This window comes from Plecotus auritus (genome assembly GCF_963455305.1).
Source record: "Plecotus auritus genome assembly, chromosome: X".
In the NCBI taxonomy this organism is placed as follows: Eukaryota; Metazoa; Chordata; class Mammalia; order Chiroptera; family Vespertilionidae; genus Plecotus; species Plecotus auritus.
In genome coordinates this window covers 6,018,179-6,039,191 of record NC_137784.1, presented here as the reverse complement: position 1 = coordinate 6,039,191, position 21,013 = coordinate 6,018,179, and the positions used below count along the sequence as shown (strand labels likewise).

Genomic DNA, 21,013 nt, shown 5'->3' with positions numbered 1-21,013 from the left:
CTTTCAAAACGATACTATTTCCATTTGATGCCCACCAGCCCGGGTGTATTGTGCTAATAAGGCTGTTAGGTACCAGATAAGATAACTATAATTTCATGTGAACTTTTTGCATTGCTTCCTGTCTCCTCATTGTCATCTGCCGTCCTCGGGGAAATCAAACTCAGTCTAGTGTGGGCTCCGCTCATAAAGAGGCCAGAGGGAATCTACAACAGGGGGCAGTCTCTTCTAAACGCCCATTTCTCTCTGTTAAAAAACGCATTCACGCCCTAGCCCAGGGGTGGGCAAACTTTTTGACTCGAGGGCCGCCATGGGTTCTTAAACGGGACCGGAGGGCCGGAACAAAAGCATGGATGGAGTGTTTGTGTGAACTAATAGAAATTCAAAGTAAACATCATTACATAAAAGGGTACGGTCTTTTTTTTTTTTTATTTCAATAGTTTTATTCATTTCAAACTGTGCTCTGATACTGTGCTCTCCAGGGGCGTGTCTCCCTCCATCACCACGGTAACGTGTCTCCGCATTCCCAGGGTGATGTCGGGGGACGCGTCCGCGGGCATTCCAAGGAGCCTCTGGAAGATTGAGAGGTTGTTCCTTCTACTGAATGGGGATATAAATCCGCCCACTCAGAAGGAGGAGCTGCGGCCGTGTTTCCCGACGTTGCCATGTTAACACTGCTGCTGGGGAAGGAGCGGAGGGGAGAGCAAGAGAACCCTCCGCTCTTTCGGCTCCGCGGGCCGGATAGAACAGCCGAACGGGCCGGATCCGGCCCGCGGGCCGTAGTTTGCCCACGGCTGCCCTAGCCGGTTTGGCTCAGTGGATAGAGCGTTGGCCTGCGGACTGAAGGGTCCTGGGTTCGATTCCGGTCAAGGACACATGCCTGGGTTGTGGGCTCGATCCCCAGTAGGGGGCGTGCAGGAGGCAGCTGATCCATAATTCTCTCTCATCATGGATGTTTCTCTCTCTCTCTCCCTTCCTCTCTGAAATCAATACAAATATATTTTAAAAACGCATTCAAGTCTTTACGAAGATCTTCGGATGCGGGAGGGTACAATGGCAAGCAGCTGTCCTGACCAATCGGTGTCACAGAATAAGGCCATTGTGTGTGAGGGATCTGTAAGGACAGAGCTCTGTGGCTTAGGTCAGCGGTCTGAAAACTATGGCCATGCCCCTTCATTTATATAGTGTCTGTGTGATAAAAAAAAAAAAAAAATTCTTCTTGCCTATAGAAAGGTTTGCCTGCCCGGCCGGCATGGCTCAGGGGTTGGGCGTCGACCTATGAACCAGGAGGTCACGGTTCTATTCCTGGTCAGGGCACATGCCCAGGTTTCGGGCTTGATCCCCAGTAGGGGGCGTGCAGGAGGCAGCCGATGCACTGTTCTCTCTCCTCATTGATGTTTCTGTCTCTCTCCCTCTCCCTTCCTCTCCGAAACCAATACAAGTACTTTTTGTACTCCTGGCTCTTGGGAAGTAACTGCTATAACCTTGGAGCATCGTGCCTGATAGGAGTAGCTTTGTTTACCGGGGACCTGGGGCCACACTAGACAGTGTATGCCAACAATGTGTTTACGGTGGGGCCCTTGGGTCATGTGGTATCAGCTCAACCTCTGGCGGGGCCGGCTACTAAGGTCGGCCACAGAGGTGGTCAGCTCTGTCGGTGCCGCCGACCGCCAGTAAAAACCGGACAGCAAGGCCCGGGTGAGCTTCCCGGCTGGCACACTGTGTGCACACGGTCACGTGATTGCTGGAGAAAAGGCTGTCTGCACAGCTCCAATGGGACAGGACAGCTGGGAGTCCTCGGCCAAGCCCTGTGCCCTGGGCACGCTCTCCTATTGCTGATTTCACTTCGTATCCTTTGGCGGGAAGACACTGGAACTGGGAGTGTGACCATTTGCTGAGTCCCGTGAGTCCTTCGAGTGGAGTATTGAACCTGGGAGTGGGTTCTACAACTGCTTTCATGACACCAATAGCAGAATCGGGTAGTTGCAACAGAGGTCAAATGTCCCACCAAACCTCAAATATTTACTCTCCAGCCCTTCCCAGGGAAAGCTTGCCAACTCCTAGGTTAGTTGACCAATATTTAGAGCAGCCGTGGGCAAACTACGGCCCGCGGGCCGGATCCGGCCCGTTCGGCTGTTCTATCCGGCCCGCGGAGCCGAAAGAGCGGAGGGTTCTCTTGCTCTCCCCTCCGCTCCTTTACTTTGAATTTATATTAGTTCACACAAACACTCCATCCATGCTTTTGTTCCGGCCCTCCGGTCCAGTTTAAGAACCCATGGTGGCCCTCGAGTCACAAAGTTTGCCCACCCCTGATTTAGAGTAACATCTCACTGTCAACTGATTTGAAGTAGGAATAAAAAATAAATAAATAAATAAAGACTTCTTTAGTCATCAGCATTTAAAATCCGCAGTCTGGTATGAAGGCAGTTCATATTTCATCCGGAATGATTTAAGGCTGATTTAAATGCTTTATCATCAATCTACTCTTATTGTCTGCTCTCTTACCTGCTCAATCGCTGCCTATTTAAAGCAATTCCAAACAAGCTGCTTGCTGGTACCCTGATAAGAAGAAGGCACGGTGGGGGGCCTTTGCAGAAATGCTTCCCCTCAGAAGCTCTGTGCTGATTCATTTGAAAAACTGAGAATTGGGGGTTGACTATTAATAGACATTTTAAACACACAGTTGATATTCTCTTGATACACTATTACACAAGATCATCACTAGGTACTTGTTTTTACCTCAATAAAATATTTTTCACTGTGCATCTGAAGAAAGCCTATTTTAGGCCGATGGACCATTAGGGAGCAATCAATCTCTGAACATACTTTTATCCAATAAAAAAGAGAATATGTATTTTCCCCCAGGAAGGAAGCATGGAGGGGGGGACCCATATGCTTTATAATAATGCCCATTATGCAAACTCACCTGTAGCTCTGAAATACAGTAGCCCCCCCCTTATCTGCAGTTTCACTTTCCGAGGTTTCAGTTATCCGAGGTCAACGGCAGCCCAAAAATACGTAATGGAAAATTCCAGAAATAAACAATTTCTAAGTTCTCCATTCTACCCGGGAAGTGACTCCTCCCTTTGTCCAGCGCATCCACGCTCTGTAGTTCCCCGCATATTAGCACGAGCAGCCGCCTTGGTTACCAGATGGCCCGCTGTGGTGCCGCAGGACTTGTGTCCAAGTCACCTTTGTTTTTCTTACTGATGGCCCCAAGGCACAGAGCACCGGTGCCGGCCATTCGGACAAGCCACAGAGAAGCCGTGAAGCGCTTCCTTTCAGTGGAGGTAAGCATGTGTAGGAAAACCCATCGTATAGAGAGAGATCATTACCATCCTCGGTTTCGGGCATCCACTGGGGGTCTTTGAAGGCATTTCCCATGGATAAGGGGGGACTACCGGCATTGAACTGCTTTGTAGCTCTTCCTATCACCTCTTCTAAGACGCATACCTCATCCTGCCCTTTATGCATCATTGCCACGAAAGCAGTTCCAGTAATGCAAAGTGTTATCTTTATATTGCTCTACCCCTTGTTTTCGCTGGACACCAAAGTAGCAGATACTCAATTAACCGCTAACAGCTTAATCTTTCTTGGGCTCACGTTGCTGAGAGACCATGCTGGCTTTGGGCAGGGTGCCAAGCCTTCTTGGTGCTTTTGGGCTCTTCGCAGGGGTCCTCAAACTACGGCCCGCGGGCCACATGCGGCCCGCCGAGGACATTGATCCGGCCCGCCGGGTGCCGCTGCCTGTCCTGCTTAGCAGCCGACTCGTCCGGGGCCCGCAGTGCGCATAGGAATTTGTTCATAGTTTTTTAAAAAAAACTATAGTCCGGCCCTCCAGCGGTCTGAGGGACAGTGAACTGGCCCCCTGTTTAAAAAGTTTGAGGACCCCTGCTAGTGGTTGCATTCAAATGACCGGCTGCTGTGGCTGGCTCATCACTGATGGCTTATCAGTTTGCGTACACACACACACACACACACACACACACACACACACACACAGACACACACAGACACAGACACAGTGGAACCTTCTGAGGTTAAGCTTTTCGAATTGGTTTCTTTTTAAGTATTCACACACTACCTTATTTGTTTTGTTTTGTTTTGAATCCTCACCCGAGGGTATTTTTCCATTGATTTTTAGGGAGAGTGGAAGGGAGGGGGAGAGACAGAGAGAAACATCGGTGCGAGAGAAACACATCGATTGGTTGCCTCCTGCACGAGCCCTGACCAGGGCCTGGGCCGGGGAGGAGCCTGTAACCGAGGTAAGTAAGTGCCCTTGACCGGAATCGAACCTGGAACCCTTCAGTCCGCAGGCCGGTGCTCTATCCACTGAGCCACACCGGCCAGGGCTCACACACTCCCTTATTTGGAAGCAACGAAACACTTCTCAGTGATAGACAAGCAGTTCTCCAAGAAGGGCTGCCACACGAGACGCCCGAGCAGCTTCCGCTTGCTGCCCGAGGGGGGTCCGGGCAGAGCTCAGCGGTCCCCTTACCTTTATGGAGGTACTGGAGTCAAAGCGGAAGGATTTGGTCTGCCCGTTTTCCAGATAGACTTTCAAAACATTTGGCATAAAAAGAAGCGAATTATCCTTAACAGTTTCCTGTTTGACAACAATAAAAAGAGGGAGCGGTTAAAGTCAGTGGGATTATAATTTTGCTCTTCGCAATAGCCACGTATATCTACAATGTACCCGAACGCAACATAAATAAAAACCAAAATCAATTGAAGTCTCTGAGGCCAACCAAGGTGTCCCTTTGGTGATATCCAAGTGCAGCTGTTCATAGAAAAATTCTTTTCCAGCTACAAATAACTCAGTTGATTCAAAGAAAAGAACTTTTCCCATCAGAAGATCAATCAGAGGAGTTTTTTAAAAAATATATTTTTATTGAGTTCAGAGAGGAAGGGAAAGGGAGAGAGAGAGAAACATCCATGATGAGAGAGAATCATGGATCGACTGTCTCCTGCATGCCCCCTACTGGGGATCGAGCCCACAACCCAGGCATGTGCCCTTAACCGGGAATCGAACCCTGACCTCCTGGTTCATAGGTTGATGCTCAACCACTGAGCCACACCAGCCGGGCTAAAGGAGTTTTTTTTTAAATTGAGGGGTCCCACCGGAAAACGCAATTACAAAAATGACTCCCTGGTACCTGCGCCACAGGGTGTGGGTCAAGGCCAGGCGTGTGCAGAGCAGAAAGAGCGCCGGGCTGACGGTGTGCGATGTGACGCCTGCTGGTGCCCGCAGAGGTCATGACAGTGAACCTCAAGCCTTGATCAGCTTCAAAGCTAAAGTTATTCTGTGAAACAATTTTTTCTTCATTCAGGAAGATTTTCCCCAAACTCAAAGGAATGGGGTAGTGTGTATATGGAGTAGAACACTAAGTCTACAACAAACAGATCATAGTTTATAGAACTTGCCCGGCCGGCGTGGCTCAGTGGTTGAGCGTCAAACCTGTGAACCAAGAGGTCATGGTTCAATTCCCGGTTAGGGACACATGCCTGGGTTGCGGGCTCAATCCACAGTAGGGGGCATGCAGGAGGTAGCCGATCCATGATTCTCTCTCATCATGGATGTTTCCATCTCTCTCTCCCTCTCCCTTCCTCTCTGAAATCAATAAAATATATATATATTTTTTTTTTTAAATATTTTTTTTTATATTTTATTGATTTTTTTACAGAGAGGAAGGGAGAGGGATAGAGAGTTAGAAACATCGATGAGAGAGAAACATCGATCAGCTGCCTCCTGCACACTCCCCACTGGGGATGTGCCCGCAACCCAGGTACATGCCCTTGACCGGAATCGAACCCGGGACCCTTCAGTCCGCAGGCTGACGCTCTATCCACTGAGCCAAACCGGTTTCGGCCTAAAATATATATTTTTTTAAAAAAAGTAGGCATGCTGGATGAGCTCCATGAGTCCCTGGGTGAACTGTGCTGCTCACACGTGGTTGGATGCGAAGTCACAAGAGTGAGGGGAAGTCAGTAGCGATGCAACCCCACGCCCCTTGTCCAGATGAGGAAACGGAAGAGGTGTCCGGAGACTTGCTAATGGCCCACCGTCAGTCCAGGAGGATTGAATCCCTCGCTATTTCGGGGACAGGTTCCTATCTTTCACTTCCTGTTTCTTTCTCTGAAATCCTTTCCTCTCCTTTCCACTTCACCCGGGACTTCTCTGCTGCCCGGTTCACTGAGTTCATTTGCCTCCACGTCCAGGAGGCATGACACACAGTAACTCAGAAGAGCAAGAGCAGATGGGAAGTGAAGATGGTCACAGAGGCTGAGGAGCAGACACGGTACCAAATGGCCCAGAGGATGGGCCCCCCGGGCTGTGTCCGCACACACCAGCTGCCTGGAGCGAGCCCCGTTCTATACAGGGACACAGGGACACTGCCACGGCAGCCTGAAGTCAGTCTCCCTAAAGAGGCATAAACGCATGGCCCGTCTCCCACTCGGAAACTTGAGAAAAGATGAGGGGATGTCACATGACCTCCGATGACACAGTGATTCCTCTGTGACTAGAACGTTCCAGCCTTGAGCTGGGACGGTCTTGCTCTGAGCTGATAATGTATGCTAACTCTGTACCCAGAGGGACGGGAATCCACTGAACCGCGCAGCACAAGCCACAGTGTGAAGCGGGGAGAGGAGAGGAGATGATAGATGGGCGATCGGAGGCCAAGGTCACAGCCAAATGCTCACAGGGCAGCACCGTGGGAGCCTGATGCCGCCGCCCACAGGCGTCACAATCGTATGCCAGAGGGGCCAGCTGAGGCCCTGGTGCCCAGCTGGGGCGGACAGAGGTCAGCAGGCTGGAGCTGGGAGATACTTGGTCCACGTGTGCCTGGCCAGGGCGTGCAGGCTACATCTTTAAAGTCAGATCCAGGACCGTGCTCAGCGGAGTGTTTCTGACCCACAACAAGGATGACATGGAGGAGAACTGCTTTTCTGCCCAGACCCACGAGGATATTTGTAACACCATTCTCAGGCCCTACAAAATGATCAGCTGGAAAATGAGCCCGCTCTATTTGCTCAAACATTTAATGAACTCACCTGTAACGCCTTGGCAGGGCCAGACCAAATGATTTCCCGGGCCTTGTATGACCCGCGGGCTGGACGTTCCCCACCCCTGATTAACAATACCAAGAGCAACAATAAAACCTCCACACAAGAAGCTGGCATTTCAAAGTTCTAAGAAATTAGTGCCCTAGATGACAGCTTTCTCAAAACAAAAAACACAATGCCCTTTTGTTGTTGGTGGTTTTTTTTTTTTTTTGGAGAAAATTGAAAATAAAGCATCCTATCAATGTTTGCATTATTCATTTAGAAGATCAATGATGTGCCTGAGCAATCATGATTTCTATCAAGAGCTATTAATGAAAACCCTGGTTGCATATATGAAAGTTTTCCATCATTTTAACTGTTTTCCATTTTGCTCAGTTGGAACAATAAGGACGTTTTATTTTGGATAAGGGAAAAAATTAGTGGCTATGCAATACTTTTTTCAAGATACACAAGGGGCTCTCGTGGAAGAATGCTTAGCTGGCAGAACAGGAATAGGTGGCATTTCAAAGGGGCACATTTTACTCAAAAAGAGGCAATGCCAGTGACGTCCAATCAAATGAACTTCTTTGCAAAGAAGTGAGGTCTCTAACCCTGCAAGCACTCAAGGAAATACCGGACTCTTCCGGCTCCTGGAAATGTTAGGGGGGACCTATCAGACATAACCAGGTGACCCTGAGATTTGACACCCCTGTGAAACCCAGCAACCAGTGCCAGATCTATCTTTCCAGTGGGGTGCTGGCCTTGCTCGGTGCCTCAGTGACTCGCTCCGGGTCACAAAGAGGCGACTGTCCACTCACCGACACCTGCCCGTTGATGATGACCTCCTCGGAGAAGCGCACTTTCACGGGGTTGGACTTTAATCTGGCCTTCTTTGCAGCACTAATAAATGCTGATTTGGGAGACTGGAAAAAAGAAAACGTTTTATCGGATTACTGATAACGTAATACAAAACTTTTAACAGTTGTCTTCTATCTTTTTTTAAAATATATTTTTTTATTGATTTCAGAGAGAAAGGGAGGGAGAGAGAGAGAGAGAGAGAGAGAGAGAGAGAGAGAGAAAGAGAGAGAGAGAGAGAGAGAGAAACATCAATGATGAGAGAGAATCATGGATCGGGTGCCTCCTGCACGCCCCCCACTGGGGATGGGGCCCACAACCTGAGCATGTGCCCTTGACCGGAATCGAACCTGGGACCCTTCAGTCCTCAGGCCAACACTCTATCCACTAAGCCAAACCAGACAGGGCAATAATCTCATTGTTATTCACATTAAGGGCATATGGGCATGTGAGCAGGCAAGTACACACACACACACACACACACACACACACACACACACACGAGTTTCAGCCTCTTGTTGGTAACCTGGGATCCTGTGGTCTTACTGGGCGGGGTAGGGAGGAGCCCTTGACTCAGAACTGAAAGTTGACCTCACATTCTGCCTTTTCTTACATGTCCTTGTACTATCCTTTATTGGAAGGAGGGCTAAGAGACTCAGTTCTTCCTCAGAAATCAAAAAGTGCAACAGGAAATCCCACTGAGACGGGGCTGTGACCCAGGGGACTCCTTGCTGCATGATCTTGGTAAATTTCTTTCACCTGAGAATCATCCCTGTTGCCTAATTCTAATGAAGCCCGAGGGGAAGGAAATTCACATCCAGTAGGTGGATGAGAACACACACACACACATACATATCTGTAATAATAAAAGCATAACATACTAATTAGACCGGATGTCCTTCTGGACATCCTTCTGGATGACCTTCCGGACGAAGCCGTGGCTGCAAGGGCCGAGGCAAGTAGCCGCGACTGCGAGGGCAAAGCCCCTTGCACGAATTTCGTGCATTGGGCCTCTAGTGTGTATATATGTGTGTGTGTGTGTGTGTGTATACACACACACACACACACATATATATAAATTTCACATATATATAAATTTCACATATATATAAATTTCAGAGAGGAAGGGAGGAGAAGAGAGAGAAACATCAATGATGAGAGAGAATCATGGATCGGCTGCCTCCCACACATCCCACACTGGGGATCGAGCCTGCAACCTGGGCATGTGCCCTGACCAGAATCCAACCTGGGAACTTTCACTGAGCCAAGCCGGCTAGGGCACCTTTTGGTTTTTTTCATCCTCACCTGAGGATACATTTTCATGGACTCTTATGGAGAGTGGAGGAGAGAGGAAAAGACAGAGAGAAACATCGATGTGAGAGAAACACATGGACTGGTTGCCTCCTGCAAATGCCCTGACCAGGGCCTGTGCCCGGGAGAAGCCTGTAACCAAGGTACGTGTTCTTGACCAGAATTGAACCCGGGACCCTTCGGTCTGCAGGCTGATGCTCTATCCATTGAGCCAAACTGGCTAGGGCTGGGCGTATTTTTTAATTTTTTAAAAGAATTGCATTTTCTATTGAACCTAACATGGAGGTAAATATTTAGTTGGAATCACACAATTGTTATTTTATAGATTAAAATGGTCAAATACTGGAAATTGCATATGGTTCAATGTAAAATTTTTTATACTATGTAGTCCTAAGCGATTGAGGATGTTGTGTAAAGAATTCTAGAAATTGCCTGGCTGGCGTGACTCAGTGGTTGAGCATCTACCTATGAACCAGGAGATCACGGTTCAATTCTGTCAGGGCACATGCTGGGGTTGAGGGCTCAATCCCCAATGTAGGGCGTGCAGGAGACAGCAGATCCATGATTCTCTCTCATCATTTCTCTCTCTCTCTCCCTCTCTGAAATCAATAAAATATGTATATATAAAATTCTAGTAATTGACTCTAGAATGAACACAGAGGCTCAACCTTCTGTGTATTGCATTAATGTTAAGGCACAAAAGCCAATTAGGGTGCCCTATACAAATAAAGTAGAATAAAAAGGATTCCCATCTTAGTCAAATACAAGTGTATTTGAGACCAATGAAAAAACAATGCGATTTAATGGAGAAGTGGTCTAGCCATACAATGAAACAGTAGTCAGCCATAAAAAGGAATGAAGCTCAGACACATGCTACAACATGGATGGACCTCAAACACATTATGTTAAGGGACACAAACCATACACAAAGGCCCACCCATTGCATGATTTGACTCCATTTGCAGGAAACACCCAGATTAGGCAAATCCCTAGAGAAGGAAGTAGATTAATGGCTGCCAGAGGCAAGGGGAGGGGAGAATGGCAGTGACTGCTCAAGGTGCAAGGTGACATTCTGGAGCTCGATAGTGACAATGGGTGCACAAGATTTTGAATGAACTTAATGCCACAAAATTGTATCCTTTAAAATGCTTAAAATCGTAGATTTATGTTATCTATATATATAAAAGGCTAATATGCAAAGTGCCCCCTCGGGAGTTCGACTGGGAGACCGGGAGTTCGATTGCTCACTATGACTGGTGCTGACCACCAGGGGGCGGCGCGGAACGAAGGAAGGCCCCAGCTGGCAGCCAGAAGGCCCCGATAGGCCCTGATCACCGGTCAGGCCTAGGGACCCTATCTGTGCACGAATTTCGTGCACTGGGCCTCTAGTGTATATATAATTAATAATAAAATACAAAACACTACAATAAAACAAAATCACTGTTAAAAATACACAATAAAACATGGGTGGGTATGCTAAGTGAAATAAGTCCGTCAGAGGGGTATCACAGGTATCCATAATTTCACTCATATGTGGAATCTAATGAACAAAATAAAGTGATGAATGGAGTGGATCCAGAGACATGGAAGCATGGGACAGAGTGTGGAATCTCACAGGGAAGGTGGGGGAGGGTGGGTGGGAGGTGATCTACCAAGGACCTTGTATGCATATATGTATAGCCCAGTGGTCGGCAAACTCATTAGCCAACAGAGCCAAATATCAACAGGACAACGATTGAAATTTCTTTTGGGAGCCAAATTTTTTAAACTTAAACTTCTTCTAATGCCACTTCTTCAAAATAGACTTGCCCAGGCCATGGTATTTTGTGGAAGAGCCACACTCAAGGGGCCAAAGAGCCGCATGTGGCTTGCGAGCCGCCGTTTGCCGACCACGGGTATAGCCCATGGACACAGACAATAGGGTGGTGAAGGCCTGGGGCAGGGGGCGTGGGCGTGCTGCAAAGGGTTAATGGGGGAAAAAGGGGACATATGTAATACTTTCAACAATAAAGAATTATTTTAAAAAATAATAATAAATTAAAAAAGAAAAACAAACAAACAAAACATGTGTGCGTATACTCCTGGGTGGAGTTTTGCTTTAATACTGGGGGAAACCTGTTATTTTGAAGGTTCCCCTCCACACCCATCCCATCCTTTGCTCTGAGAAATGTCAGAGGACTGCATGGATGGATGGTTTGACCCCCAGAGCTTTAATTCCGCCACCTAAGCGCTGTATTTTAAGAGAATGGCTGCCCTTAGAACACACACACACACACACACACACACACACACACAATACCACAAAACAACTCCAAATGGCTGCTGTTCAAAAAGAACCGCTTTGAACACGCTCAACGTGACTTGGCAAGTCCTCCTGCAGAGCTGGAGTGATGACAGTGGTGTTCTCATCGGTATCTTGGTAATTAGAGGCCAAGTTCAGTGATGATTAACGAACAAATCAGACAGCAGTGAGTTCATTTGCTTTTGATGTGCAATTTTTTAGCTGAAGGGAAAACATGATTCTCCCGTGATGATGTGAAGCAGGCGATATTTACATCGGCACAATGAAGTGAGCACAAGTGAAGCGGTTATAAGAAAGCAACCCTGCGCAGGCCTGCCTAATTAGACGAGATGTCAGAAGGCGGCAACGCCCCCTTCTCTGGCATTCTTCGGGAATGAGGGGTTTCACACGTGTAAGGTTTAGTCTTCTATGCATCTGAATTTTTAAATGTAATATTTTACCATATTTTTCTCAAATGTTCTACATAATTCCTTGCCTCGATAAAAAAGCATATTTAACAGAACTTAATTTCTTATGCATATCATTTGCTGTGTAATCTTGGAATGCAGTGATGTCCCCATGGGACTATATAGGGTTATGTGCCCCTAAGGTAAGTGGCCCCATTTAGCAGAACTTGTCAAGATGGGATGCTACACCTGGCTGGCGTGGCTCAGTGGTTGAACGTCGACCTACGAACCAGGAGGTCACAGGTTCGATTCCCGGTCAGGGCACATGCCCAGGTTGTGGGCTCGATCCCCAGTAGGGGGTGTGCAGGAGGCAGCCGATCCATGATTCTCTCTCATGACTGATGTTTCTCTCGCTCTCTCCCTCTCCCCTCCTCTCTGAAATCCATAAAAATATATTTAAAAAAAAAATATGGGCGGCTTCTCTCTTCTCCCTGTAGCTATAGCATGCCCACTGCATGGAGCCTCATTCCCATATCTGTTTACCAGACACGAATGACAAACCTGGTAATCTAGGAAAACTAGAAAGCACACGAGAGAGCCACGGCAGTTAAGCAAATACCATTTTATACGTATTAAGTCTCACTAAGAATCCATATTAGTGCTTTTTTCTGATCCTGGATTCGTGACTATTTCATATAATCAACATACATTTTAAAAACTACATTCAGATCATAAAACCATAAGCTCTTCAATCTGAAGATTACTGAATTAGAATCAACAAAGTATGGTCTTATTCCAGTGGCTGGATTTACTTGTGGTTCATGGGAAATGTAAATCAGTCACGTCTGTAGTTTTCTATTTTTTTATGCCAATCCTCACCCCAGGATATTTTCTCATTGAATTTTAGAGAGAGTGGAAGAGATGGAGAGAGACAGAGAGAGAGAAACATCGATTTGAGAGAGACATAACAATTGGCTGCCTCCCACATGTGCCCTGACTAGAGCCGGGATCGAGCCTGCAACCGAGGTACATACCCTTGACCAGAATCGAACCCGGGACTCTTCAGTCCGAGGGCCGATGCTCTATCCAATGAGCCAAACTGGTTAGGGTGAAACTGCAGTTTTAACTCAGATCTCTCTTTGCCGCTCAAAACATATACCATGTGCACCACTCAAAAACCTGGTGAATTAATTCTTAGCAACCTGCAGACCTGATCAGAAGCACTTCATAGCCTGTGGTGGAAATGATAAGTAATTACTATTTAGAATAATCAGATTCTCCTGCTGTTAATTAATTTTAAGATTAGAAGGCCTCTAATTAACCCTTCACCCCTTTCCAAATCTGCTATTGCTAAGGTGGCCATGATAAGTGTGCGGCATGCTCCTGATGCTTTTAGATGCTCTTAGAAGTCGCTAGAACAGAGCTGGGGAAAATGACATAAATAAGATTAATTCCTGAAAGTGAAGTGTAAGGCCTTGAACTTGCAATCTCCGTAGCTTTACAGTACTACTCATATAGTAGGCGCTGGGGAAATGCCTGCTGATGACTCACTAGCCCAGGGGTGGGCAAACTTTTTGACTCGAGGGCCACAATGGGTTCTTAAACTGGACCGGAGGGCCGGAACAAAAGCATGGATGGAGTGTTTGTGTGAACTAATATAAATTCAAAGTGAAGGAGCGGAGGGGAGAGCAAGAGAACCGGATAGAACAGCCGGATCCGGCCCGCGGGCCGTAGTTTGCCCAAGGCTGTTAGCCCATAGTTACCACTGGATAACTTAGTTTGGAGTTACCCCCTAAAGCAGACCCTAAGACAGGATTCACAGGCAGGCAGCTGATTTGGGAGGCGCTCCCAGGAAGCACAGGTAGGAAAGTGGGGGGCAGGGAGACAGGGAAGGGGGTAACCCAATAAAGCATTCAACTGTTAAGGCAGGCACCACTGGAAGCAACTGGACCACCGTGGGAACCAAGGCAGACCACGGGCCTGAGTGTTATACTGACTGAGTAAGAGGGGAAGCTGGGGCATTGATCCACCGGCTGCTGCCAGGAATGGCTGCTCCTCTGGGAGTAGTAACTCCTCGGCACTTCCGGCACTTCCGGCGTGCTCCATGAGCATGCTCCCGTGGCCAGAAGCCCACAGGCAAAGAATCGCTGGTGGTCTCAGCTGGAAATTGGGTTGGCATGCTTGACATGACACATGCTAAATGAACATGGTTCCAGTTCTAATAGCGTCTGCTACACTGGGGCTTCCATGAGGTCTGTAGCCTCCCTCGGGTGTGTGGAACATGCTGGAAGGTAGGCAGGAAGTGAGAGGCAGGCAAGTGGGTCCCTCAAAGAAACCTGATTGAATTTTTTTTAGAGAGAGGGGAAGGGAGGGAGAGAGGGGGGGGGGGAGAGAGAGAGAGAGAGAGAGAGAGAGAGAGAGAGAGAGAGACATCGATGTGAGTCACATCGATTGGTTGCTTCCCACATACCCTTTGGTCCACAGGCCAGTGCTCTAACCATTGAGCAAACTGGCCAGGGCGAGACTCTTTAAATACTCCTTGTTTCAGGTAAGGTTGAACTGGGAAGTTCTACATGTTTTGTTTTGTTTTAAATATATTTTTATTGCTGTCAGAGAGGAAGGGAGAGGGAGAGATAGGAACATCAATGAGGAGAGTGAATCATTGATCGGCTGCCTCCTGCACGCCCCCTACTGGGGATTGAGCCCGAAACCTGGGCATGTGCCCTTGACTGGAACTGAACCCAGGACTCTTCAGTCCGCAGGCCGACTCTCTATCCACTGAGCCAAACCAGCTAGGGCTGAAATGGGAAGGTCTAGACTTGGGAACTGGGGAAAGGAAAGAAGAAAGAAGCTGGCCAAGAAAGATCTGTAATAAAAAAATAGTCACAGTACAAGGAAAGAAGATAGCACATGAGAACCAAACAAATAAAATCCATGAGTAATGCAGAGATTCTCCTTCTAAAATTCCATACTGAGGAAATACTATTAGATACGGCTAATAATAATACTAAATACAAAGATACTACTAAATACCAATAAATAGGACTTATACACAAAGATGTTCTTTGCAGAATTAGTTATAATAGCGAAACATTAAAGGCATTATGAAGGGTTCTATGATACTGAGTTGGTTAAGTAAATCAACATATGTTTTACAGCCATGTATATGACACTTATGCAGAATTCTTGATGACATGGGAAAAAGCTTGATATATGAAGTGGAAGAAAGAGAAGAAAATTGTACATACAATATGATCTCAATTGTTGACAAGGCATAGAACAAAAAGATTGGAAGGGAAAAGGCCAAAATGTTCCTATTGGTTGTCACTAGGGAAAAGGTTTGCCGACACATATTTGTCTACTTCTGTGTTTCCTTCTGTACTGGCACAATTTTTTTCTAAGAAATAAAGTAAAAATGGTGGACAGAGAGCCCTCCATATTATTTAAAATATAAGGCAGTGCCCTGACAGGTTTGGCTCAGTGGATAGAGCGTCAGCCTGTGGACTGAAGGGTCCCAGGTTCAATTCCGGTCAAGGGCATATACCTTGGTTGCAGGCACATCCCCAGTGGGAGGTGTGCAGGAGGCAGCTGATGGATGTTTCTCTCTCATCGATGTTTCTAACTCTGTCCCTCTCCCTTCCTCTCTGTAAAAAAATCAATAAAATATATTAAAAAAATAAAACAAAATATAAGGCAGCAACCTGTTAAGAATGATGTCTTCTCAAAGAATTGTGGGGATCATAAGATCTTCTTCCAGGCCCCCCTGACCTGTGCCTCCCTGGAGACTGATTTTTGTGACTGGATTATGTTGGGGTGCCCTGAGCTCAGATGGAATATGGCAAGAAGGTGTGAACATCGGCTCTCTGTCTAGACTGGACCTCATTAGGCAGAGGAAACACAACATTAAAAATGCGGGCCAGCAAATTATAAGGAAATAAAAATGCTAATTTTTATTGTCTGTAATAAAATCACATTTATTTTGGCGTTCTTTTGGTCTGCTGGGTCATCTCTTTCTGTATGTCAACCCTGATTGCCAAGAGACTGTTCGGGAAGAAATAAAACTCAATTAAAATAAAAAACACACACCAATTTGCTTATAGAAAAATCTGAACACAAAACTGTAAAATTTTGAAATGTCCTCTTCTCTCATCTGCTCTCCTCTCTACATGTAATGTATCTATTTAAGTAACTTGGGGGGTTTAACTACATTATTTCACCTCCTACAATTCAAAAGAGCCACTTTGGACTCAACCAGTAAGGGCAAACTTTAGGCGGGCCAGTGGTCCCCAGTGGGGGAGATTTTGCTCCCCAGGGAATATCTGGCAGTGTATGGAGTCATTTTTGGTCCTCACAACTAGGGGAGGAGGTCCTACTACTGCCACCTAGTGGGTAGAGGCCAGGGTTGCTGGTCAACATCCTACAATGCGCAAAGCAGCCCCCTTCAACAGAGAATCCGCCAGCCCAAATGGCCACAGTGCCAACATTGAGAAACGCTAAGGTAGCATTTAGAATGTGTGCTGAGATTTGAAGGGTGAGAAGGATTCAACCAGGCCGAGGAGGTGGTGGGGTGGAGTATGTTGTGGGCACTTCAGGAAGGGGGGTTGGTCAAAGGAAATCAAAGATGAGAATTCTTCTACAATAGCTGGGAGGGGAAGAGCGACTCTGAGAAGCAGAGGTAGAGCTGTTGGCTGTAAGAACATGCATCACTTGCTCCTCAGGGGTGTGGCTAAGCATTGACTTTCAATATAGCACAACAGTGAGAGCCCCCTGAACGTCTAGAAAATTCCAGAGTATCTGTTAAAAGGAAGTTCCAGGACTTACCGATGGCAATGGGTATTCATATGAATAACAAGTCATGCAGACTCAAACGGCAAACAGGGCAAGCAAGGCCACAAGACACAACCCTTAACTTCAATGCAAAACTCCCCTCTCCTTCTCTAAGTCTAATGCATGGGGCAAAAATAACCTAGTTTGGACTCAGGTTCTGACCTTGCATTTCTAATCTATATATCTATATAATAAAAGCCTAAGCAACCATTAGAGCGAAACGACCAGAACAACTGGTCACTATGATGCGCACTGACCACCAGGGAGCAGACACTCAATGCAGGAGCTGTGCCCTGGTGGTCAGTGCGCTTCCACAGGGGAAACGCTGCTCAGCCAGAAGCCGGGCTCTCGGCTGGCGAGTGCAGCGGCAGTGGCGGAAGCCTCTCCCGCCTCCATGGCAGCGCTAAGGCTCAGTGAGCCAAGTGGTAAGGAGCAGCGAGCAGGAGGGCGGTAAGGAGTGAGGGGTCCCGGACTGCAAGAGGGATGTCCGCCTACCGGCAGGCAGACAACCCCCAAGGGGTTCCAGACTGCGAGAGGGCGCAGGTCAGGCTGAGGGACACACCCCCCCCAGTGCACTAATTTTGTGCACCGGGCCTCTAGGATATATATAAAAGCCTAATATGCAAAGTGTCCCCTCAGGAGTTCGACTGACTGGGAGTTCGATCACTCCCTGTGACGTGCGCTGACCACCAGGGGGTGGTGCGGAACGAAGGAAGGCCCCGGTCGGCAGCCGGCAGCCGCTAGGGACACTACCCATGCACGGATTTTGTGCACTGGGCCTCTAGTAGGTTATAAGGTGGAGAGAGAGAATTCAGGGAAGGCAATGTAAACCTGAGGTTCCCCCAGGAACTTATAATGGGCCAATCAGTTGCTTATTAAGGACATTTCCATTGGCTTGACCAAAATGGATTTGCCCACTGCAAAGCAATGAAGTGAGGATAGGATTGAAGGAAGTGTGAGTGACATTTTGGTTAATGGAAATAATCTAAACATACAGGTGACCTCTCCTTTCCAGGGAAGGCATCATGGAATCAGGATATGGAGCAGGGAGGCCCTTGAATGGGATCTAACCTTCTCCTCATTCAGCCGAGGAAGTCAAGAATTCTGAGCAAGTATAAGAATCATCCATTATATTGTTGAGAACTAGATCTCAAATCTTGGTTCTCTTACATCCTGTTTTCAAATCAAAAGGTCTGTGGCGTGGCTGAGTGGTTGAGCATCGACCTATGAACCAGGAGGTCACGGTTCGATTCCTGGTCAGGGCACATGCCTGGGTTGCGGGCTCGATTCCCAGTAGGGGGCGTGCAGGAAGCAGCCAATCCATGATTCTCTGTCATCATTGATGTTTCTCTCTCTCTCCCTTTCTTTCTAAAATCAATAAAAATATATCTATTTTTAAAAAGGTGTGTGTGTGTGTGTGTGTGTGTGTGTGTGTGTGTGTGTGTGTGATGTTAAAGAGATGGGACTAAAAGTAACAGTCAGTATGAGGCTGAGATTTTTATATATATGATCTCCTCCATGGCATAATTTGTTGTCTGGCTAATTCTATTTGTGCTCTGATTCGAATCTTGGGTACATGTTGTTTGCTGTCCCAAATTCATGCACCGGGCACATAGCACTTAGGAGGAACATTCTGGGATGAGGAGATGAAGAGTTTGGTCATAAGGTGGAGATTGGCAGATACCGGAGTCTTTTCATTGATGTAGGAACACTCCAACTCCATGGGGAAGAAAACAAGTGCAACCAGGTGGGAATCGCTGCTACTCCATGCGAAGGCCACACAGGCACTGACAGGAAATGTCTTGGGAAATCTCTGAAGGAATTTGCCTCAGTATTTTATAGTTCCACTGACAGCGTGTGAAATTCACAAGCGACGGCAACTCTATAGAAGCAGAAAGTAAATTAGCGGTGGCCTGGGAATGAGGGCAGGAAGGGTTTCATTGCAAATGGGAATGGGGGATCTCATTGGGGTGATAGAAATGTTTTCAAACTGGATGGTGATGAAGTCTGCGTACTTCAGTAAATTTCATAAAGATCCTTGAATTGTACATTGCAAAGGGGTGACTTTTATGATATGTGAGTTACACTATAATAAAGTTGTTTCAAAAGAAAATCATGGGCCCTAGCTTGTTTGGCTCAGTGGATAGAGCGTCGGCCCTCAGACTGAAGGCTTGCAGGTTAGACTCCGGTCAAGGGCACGTACCTCGGTTGTGGTTGTGGGCTCGATCCCTGGCTCTGGTAGGGGCTTGTGTGGGAGGCAACCAATTGATGTCTCTCTCTCACATCGATGTTTCTCTCTGTGTCTCCCCCTCCCTTCCACTCTCTAAAAATCAATGGAAAAATATCCTCTGGTGAGGAGTAACAACAACAACAAAATCATGGGAATTGAAGGCAGCACGATTTTAATAACTCCCCAGCCCCCTGACCAAGGCTGCGGAATGAAATCTTGGTGGCCCTATTACCTCTAATACCCACCTTTTAAAGCAGGTCTCACAGAACTATCTAGAGTTCTCTAGCAAATTATCTAGATGGGGGTAAGAAAAATGATCATGGCCCTAGCTGGTCTGGCTCAGTGGACAGAGTGTCACCTGCGGACTGAAGGGTCCCGGGTTCGATTCCGGTCAAGGGCACATGCCTGGGTTATGGGCTCAGTCCCCAGTAGGGGGCATGCAGGAGGCAGCCGATCAATGATTCTCTTTCATAATGGATGTTTCTCTCTCTCTCTCTCCCACTCTGAAATCAATAAAAATACACTGAGTGTCCAGATTATTGTGATCTCTGAACACATAATAATCTGGCCACTCAGTGTCTATCCTATATAATAAAAGCCTAATATGCAAATTGTCCCCTCGACCAGGAGTTCGACCAGCAGGCAGGCTGGCCAACTGCCCATGTCCCCTCCCCCTGGCCAGGCTGGCCAGTCCCCACCCATGCACAAATTCATGCACCGGGCCTCCAATATATATACTGTATATATACACTGAGTGGGCAGGTTATTATGCATTCAGAGATCATAATAACCTGGCCACTCAGTGTATATTAAAAAAATAAAAAGAACAGAAAAACAATCATGCTTCAACCCCCTATCATGAGACATTCTCATTAGTCTTGTGATTCTTAAGCTGGAAACCTCAAGAAAGTCTTGAGTTTTGTGCCATTTGCAGATCTGAGCGTCGCATAGGACTGAACAGGCGATTTGGAAGATACTTAGAAAATGCGCTACTTTCTTTTCTCTCCAGTGACTGGGGTTGCTATCGTGAAGAACAACATACAAATACTCCTGACTCCTGACTGGTGCTGCGGAGGCACACTGCTTTTTCTCTGCTGTCATTTCTCATCGTGGTTGTACTGGAGGGAGGGGCACACAGGAGCCCGAGACCAGGCGAGGGCACGTTTACTCACAGGACACTTACAGGGTAAGGCTGGATGACAGTCAGCAGTATCGATTCTTTGCAGCTTCTGTGAAAGAGAAAAAAACAAACACATTCATGAAAGGCACAGGGACAGCGTTCTTTGGGAACGAAATGTGTGATTCGCTGGCGAATGTCACTTGGACTCAAAGGGCAAAGAATCAACAGCTCGGAAGCAGGCTTGCAGACCAGAGAGAAATCCACAATCAAGTGACCACCCAGGGACGCCAACAGCCCGGCCCGACAGCAAGCTACCCACGCGGTTCACGTTGGGCGATACGATCTGCGATGCCAAACAGCAGGGCCTTAAAATAAAATCTGTGGAGGGCAGATTGGTTTTAGAAGCTTCAACTCAGTCTTTTTATACTTTTCTCTGCTCTCAAAATTGATTTTCCCCACCAGATTTTCCTTTGCTGCTTAAAAATTTCTGTGAAATTTTCTGTAAGGGGGATGATAGATTTTGTAAATTCTATCCATTGCCCTAGTTGGTTTGGCTCAGTGGATAGAGCATCGGCCTGCGGACTGAAGGGTCCCGGGTTCGATTCCGGTCAAGGGCATGTACCTTGGTTGCGGGCTCGATCCCCGGTAGGGGGTGTGCAGGAGGCAGCCGATCGATGTATCTCTCTCATCGTTGATGTTTCAATTTCTCTCTCCCTCTCCATTCTTCTTTGAAATCAATAAAAATATATTTTTAAAAAATTCTATCCATTCATTGAACACCGTTATTTTCTCAGGATCAGCATCATGAAAGAAAATGGCACTGTAGGTTTGTATGTAAAAGCAGTATCCCAGCCCTAGCTGGTTTGCTCAGTGGATAGAGCATCAGCCTGCGGACCAAAAGGTCTGGGGTTTGATTCCGGTCAAGGGCACGTACCTTGGTT

General features: G+C 47.1%; 1 protein-coding gene across 4 annotated transcripts in view; it reads right to left on the bottom strand.

Annotated features, from left to right (window-relative positions):
* Positions 1–21,013, bottom strand: part of FRMPD4 (FERM and PDZ domain containing 4) — a 529,962-nt gene that overhangs the window by 35,148 nt on the left and 473,801 nt on the right. For all 4 annotated transcript variants that reach the window (XM_080652462.1, XM_080652460.1, XM_080652461.1 and 1 more), the window contains exons 5-7: positions 20,136–20,181; positions 7,860–7,964; positions 4,496–4,603 (exon numbers count right to left, since the gene is read on the bottom strand). In XM_080652462.1, coding sequence (XP_080508588.1) covers positions 4,496–4,603; positions 7,860–7,964; positions 20,136–20,181 — 259 coding nt within the window. The remainder of the gene's footprint in view (positions 1–4,495; positions 4,604–7,859; positions 7,965–20,135; positions 20,182–21,013) is intronic.